The sequence below is a fragment of the Primulina huaijiensis genome, chromosome 13 (assembly GCF_012295235.1).
Source record: "Primulina huaijiensis isolate GDHJ02 chromosome 13, ASM1229523v2, whole genome shotgun sequence".
Lineage (NCBI taxonomy): Eukaryota > Viridiplantae > Streptophyta > Magnoliopsida > Lamiales > Gesneriaceae > Primulina > Primulina huaijiensis.
The window spans coordinates 3,054,966-3,060,965 of NC_133318.1; the positions used below are offsets into that span (position 1 = coordinate 3,054,966).

General features: G+C 30.2%; 1 protein-coding gene across 1 annotated transcript; it reads left to right on the forward strand.

Moving 5' to 3' along the window:
• The first annotated feature begins 4,387 nt into the window (after window positions 1-4,387).
• On the forward strand, window positions 4,388-5,611 carry LOC140991875 (uncharacterized). Its single transcript, XM_073462043.1, has 2 exons — window positions 4,388-5,104; window positions 5,264-5,611. Exons 1-2 carry the CDS (start codon window positions 4,388-4,390, stop codon window positions 5,609-5,611), a joined length of 1,065 nt encoding a protein of 354 aa, XP_073318144.1.
• The last annotated feature ends 389 nt before the right edge of the window (window positions 5,612-6,000 follow it).

Below are 6,000 nucleotides of genomic sequence, written 5' to 3' on the forward strand. Positions count from 1 at the left end.
AAGATGTTATTGTTTGTTGGGATCGGATCAGAGTTTGAAAAGGGTGAATAAACTCTTTTAAAATATTTTGCAAAACTTGAACTGTCTTTAACAGATTTTATGTTGTCGAGACAAATTCTTGAACGACTAGTTTCACAAAACCATTTAAAGATAAACAGGTAGGAAAACAGTTCGATTAGATTAATGATAAGATGTATTTAAACGAATGCAATAGTTAACAAAGAATGACTAGATATGCAAATTTGTAATGTAAAGTGTGTAATGTAAATAAGAAATATTTATCGATGTTAGGAGATGAATACTCATATGTCATCTCTTCTTTCACTTAAGAAAGAATCCATCAAAAGACTTTGATTTTACAACTTCTTGTAACAACTCACTTCAACTAAGATTTATCACCGCCTAAATTTAAACTCTTAGTAATAACTTCACAAGTTTCAATTATTTAAGAATTCTCGATTCACCAGATAACAAATAGTATAATCCAACGGTTAAGTTGAACAGTTTGAGTTGGTAGAATAGCATAATATGATCTTTGAAGATATGATCGATTCTGATACGAAGGTTTTATGTTAAGCAGCTTGAAGTATGATCGCTTAAGTGTGCTCAAATATCTTAGAATATGTATATTCGAAAGATGTACTCAAGCATGTAATCGTTGATTGATCTTTTTTCAATCTAGAGTGCATATTTATAGTTTAAAAGTTTCAACGGTCTTATATCATTTGTCAACTATCATATGCAGTACTTGTTTCCAACTAAATAACATTTTTATTGTTGGTATCGTACATTGTAATAAATTCCATTAAATGTCTATTTGTTTTTTCCAGATTTAGCCTTTAAATTCTGAAAAGATGATTGACTTTGGACATATTCGAAAACTTTGATAATTAATATATCTAGTGATAGAAATTGACGTGAATGTGTCAATTTTTGTACAATTTATTTGAATTGAAAGTGGAAACTTGACAAATTCTGATAGTATAATAATATAGAAAAGCGTTCTCTTTTAAAACAAACAAAAATATAAACCCCTAGACCTCCTATTTTCTCAAGAACGCGAAAAAAGACTTACCAGAACAATGGCAGATAGCTCCACGGAACAAGTGACCCATGAGGCGTATAACTCCACTAAAGAACCGACCCCGCGCGAGAACTCAGAAAAGACGTCGAACTAAATCCCATTCTAAGGGTGAGGTGAGGGACGGAGCCAAAATTCATAACTATTTTGGTCTCGTGTTAGACAATAATATGTTCGGTTAAAATTGAATTAAATTTTCTAAAATCGAATTAAATGAACTTTTTTTTCGAAAAACCAAACCGACAACCTTTTACTAAGAAAACCGAACAAACCAAACCAAAAAATTGGTTTTTTCGGTCGATAACACAATTAACCGAAATTTTATACTTTTAAAAAAAAATCAAGTTTTAAATAAAAAAAATGTAATATAAAAGTTGGATTAAATACATTTAAATATTATTTATTGAAAAAAAATTTTAAATCTAATTCTATTGTCCAATAAATTTTATTAGAAATTTTTAATATTTATATCCTTTTAACATTTATTAAAAAATTTAATAGTAATAATTTTTTTTACAAAATTTCGATTTGGTCGATTAACCGAAGTTTTATATTAAAAATTGAAACTGAACCGAACTAACTGATATTTTAAAAAGATTAAAAAGAAATTCCGAATAAACCAAACTGATTTTTCAAATTAATTCAGTTTGGTCTGTTATTTTGGTTGAAACCGATATTTTGTTCATCCATAGAATGTGATTGATGTTTGTACGTTATTTGTTGATTTCTGCTCTTTTGGTTTGAAAATAATTTGATAGTTTTTCTTTTCTTCATTCACTGAGTTATCTTACTAGAAAAATTCAATAATCTCAAAATTTTCCAACAAAGAATTATTTTGCAATTTTCGTAATTATTCAATTTTCTGTTATCCTAACTAGAAAAATTGCAATACGAACCCAATAATAATTGCACATCAATAATTATCAAACATTTCAACCAGCTGATTATTATTCCAAAAATCCTCAACAATAGATTTTTAGGATAAAAATTCAAACTTCAAAATTCATATACATCATAATTCAATATTATCGTCACTCAAATGATCACAACTAAATATTTGACATAATTTTAGATTGTCGAATTCTTGCCTCAAATTCGCCTAATTTCATAACATATGACAATAAACCAACTAATAGACAATAATGAAGTATGATTTGTGGGAGTTGTTCTATTTTTTTATTTTTAAACATGAAGCTGAAAAAAATTAAAACAAATAAAAAATTTGTTCTATTTTAAATTTTTTCAATATAGGTTGAAAAAATGTAATAATGAAAACTAGTATTATTTTTTTAAAAAAAAACTAGGTGGGGCGAGAGCCCACCCTAACTCAAGGGGTGGGCTCCATCTCTAGGTGGGGTGGGCTACAAGGCGTCTGTCTTTGAAGACTTCTTCTTCAAGAGGTCGAATGAAAACGATTTATTATTATTTTTTAGAATTTTGATTTTTTTTTCTTGAAATTATATTGAAAACTTTGTTAAAAATTGCAAGTATATAGGCAATAATGCATGATAAAGGCTGATGCGAGACAAAAAGGTAAAAATAGGCCAGGAGTTAGCTTTGCCCTATAATATAATGTTTTCATTTATTCAATTTGATTTTTGCTCTGTCAAATACATTCACAACTATAATCTACGGGTACACCTTATTGTCCTCTTTGTTTGTTGTTGAGTCATTGATTGACTATTACTTATTTATTTGTTTGATAATTATTTTATTATTTATTTAGAATTATAACTTGAACTATTTCAAAATGGAACATCAACGTGCTATTAATAATTGGGATTTTTGTTTGTTTACTCCTCATTGATAAGACAGCACCTCTCCTATGGATGAGAAAATATACCGAAATATCGAAATATCGAAATATCGTATCGAAAAAATAGCGAAATTATCGAAAAAATCGATATAGAAAATTTCGGTACGGTATGATATCATACCGAAATTTTCGGTATCGGTACGTAATTATTTTTTTTCGGTATTTCGGTACGGTACCGAAATACCGAAAATAATTTTTTTTATTATTTGTTTTAAAATTTAAGTTCGATATACCGAAAAAATGTCGGTATAACGAAAATATTTCGATATACCGACAATTTTCGGTGTCGGTACGGTATCTGGTATGAACTTTTTTATATCGAAAATTCAGTATATCGAATGTGCAGTATACCGAATTTTCGATATCGGTATCGGTATGAAAAAATTTCATACCGATATTTACGGTACGGTATACCGTACCGTACCCACCCCTAACCTCTCCTATACCGTACCGTACCCACCCCTAACCTCTCCTACCAGCCATGCGTTCTTAATTCCGTTTTCCATAATGTGTTGTATTAACGATTAATAAATATTTATAAATGATTTTTTCCAAAAACTTTCAGATTTTTGTTAGTTGAATCTTTATTATTGATGCCATATTTTAAATTTAAAATTTTAAAGAATCGATAATTGGACCATGTTTAGATAAGTAATTTTAAAAAGTTTTTAATGCTTCATTAGTGGAAAAAAACTTAAAATATTTGTTTGGAAAAGTTTTTTATAAAAAATTTTATAAGGTGATTTGTATAGATTTTCCGTCCTTTAATCGATCGACATTGCTTGAATATTTTTTTATGAGCCATTGATTCATTCTTTTGATTGTTTGTTGTTGAGTCATTGATTGATTATTACTTGTTTATTTGTTTGATAATTATTTTATTACTTGTTTATGATTATAACTTGAACTATTTCAAAATGGAACATCAATCTGCTGCATAGAACGGAAAAACATTGATATCATCATTCTTTAAAAAGAGAGATCGTCAAGCTAGTGAAGATACTTCAATTCATACGGTCCTTAAAATGCAACATCAATCTAGTGAAGGTCTTCCATTTCCCAACATCCAAATTCCTTCAATTTCCTCTCCTAGAGACGATCATCAGTCATCATCTACCGGTATTGAACGAGATTCGGGAAAAAGAAAATATATATGTTAATATCATGTTAATGTACAAGATGAGATAAGACGTTCATATCTAAATATGAGGCCTTATCAACCGGATATATTGGAGTATTCAGGTACAAAATTTGGAAGCCAGAATCGTCATTTTCATAAACAATGGTTTCAAAAATTTTATTGGTTGAAGTATTCGCCTTCAACAAATAAGGCATATTGTTTCAATTGTTTTCTTTTCCTGAATGATGTTAATTCATCTAATATCTCGGCGCTGGTCAATGAAGGATTTGACAATTGGAAAAAGGTAAACCAAGGAAAAACATGTGTTTTTCTTGCCCATATTTGTTCTACAGCTTCTTCGCCTCATACTATGTGTGAGAGAAGGGCTGAAAATTTGATGAGGCCTTCGCAACATATTGATAAAGTGATGCATGCACAATCTAAAGAAGAAAAAAAGAAAAATCGTGTGTGTTTGAGCACCTCAATTGTAGATGTTCATTGGCTAGCACTTCAAAGTTGTACATTTAGAGATAACGATGAATATTTATCTTCATATAATCGTGAAAATTTTCTTGAATTGGTGAAAACTTTTGCAAAAATAAGTACAAAAATTGATGAAGTTGTACTTGAGAATGCTCCAAAAAATGCCCAATATATCGGCCCAGAAATTCAGAAAGAGATTTTACATATTATGGTCAATAGAGTACGACAGTTGGTTCGTGAAGAAGTTGGAGATAAATGCTTTTGTATTCTTGTTGATGAAGCACGAGATATATTTAAACGAGAGAAAATGGCCATTATCTTGAGGTTTGTGAACAATCATGAGATTTTGACAGAAAGATTTTTTGCCATCAAACGTGTTAGTGACACTACCTCAATGAATCTGAAAAAAGAGATATCAAATGTTCTTGTTCATCATAATATCCATGTTAAGAAAATCAGAGGCCAAGGATATGATGGTGCTAGCAATATACGTGGAGCGTGGAATGGACTTCAACCATTATTTCTCAAAGATTGTTCCTATGCATACTATGTCCACTGTTTTGCATATCGTTTACAACTAACATTGGTTTCTGCAGCTAAGAATGTTAGTGTTATTTGGGAATTCCTCATTTAAAAAATATTGTTAATATTGTCAATTCTTCTACTAAGTACACTGCTGAATTACATACTGCACAAAGAAATGAAATTGAGTACATATATTTTGTCAATTGGAGAACGTGATTTTGGAAGTGGTGCCAATCAGATTGGTAATTTGCAACGAGCAGGAGCTACTCGATGGAGTTCTCACTATGATTCGGTAAAAATCTTGATAGATATGTACACTGCAACTTGCAAAGTTTTTAAAGTTCTTAGGGATCATTCTCCAAATGGAAGAGCTAAGGCTGAAGTTCGGGGGATATACAGAAACATGGCAAGTTTTGAATTTGTGTTCATTTTGCACTTAATGCATAAAATTATGAGAATAACAGAAACTCTTTGTAAACTTATTCAAAGAAAATCTCAAGACATTTTGACTGCTAGTACATTTGTCACTACTACCAAAACTAGCCTTCAAGAACTTAGAGAATGCGGGTGGGACAAATTTCTTTAGGAAGTTAAAGTTTTTTGCTCAAGAAATGAAATTGATGTGCTTGACCTTGATTGTCTACATAAGATTGGACGTTCCCATGGGCAAACTACAATAGAGCATCATTACAACTTTGATGTTTTTAATGCAGCAATAGATTTCATTTTGATGGAGTTAAATGCTCGGTTCAATGAGTCATTGGTGGAACTTCTTTATCTTAGTACAACTTTAATCCTAAAAATTCATTTGACTCATTTAACAGTGATGATATTTGCAAGCTTGTAACGAAGTTTTATCCTGGAGATGTCACAGATCAAGACATTGTTGCTTTGGAGTATAAATTGATATATTATAAACTTGATGTGATGTAGAATTTGAAGATTTCTACACTTGTTGAGTTGTGCCAGCAATTG

What these genes read in the sequence shown, in the direction of transcription:
- LOC140991875 (XM_073462043.1), top strand. Translation starts at nt 4,388, where the DNA reads ATGTGTGAGAGAAGGGCTGAAAATTTGATGAGGCCTTCGCAACATATT. An exon ending in TGGTTTCTGCAGCTAAGAAT is followed by an intron (nt 5,105 to 5,263) that starts GTTAGTGTTATT and finishes GGTGCCAATCAG; the next exon opens with ATTGGTAATTTGCAACGAGC.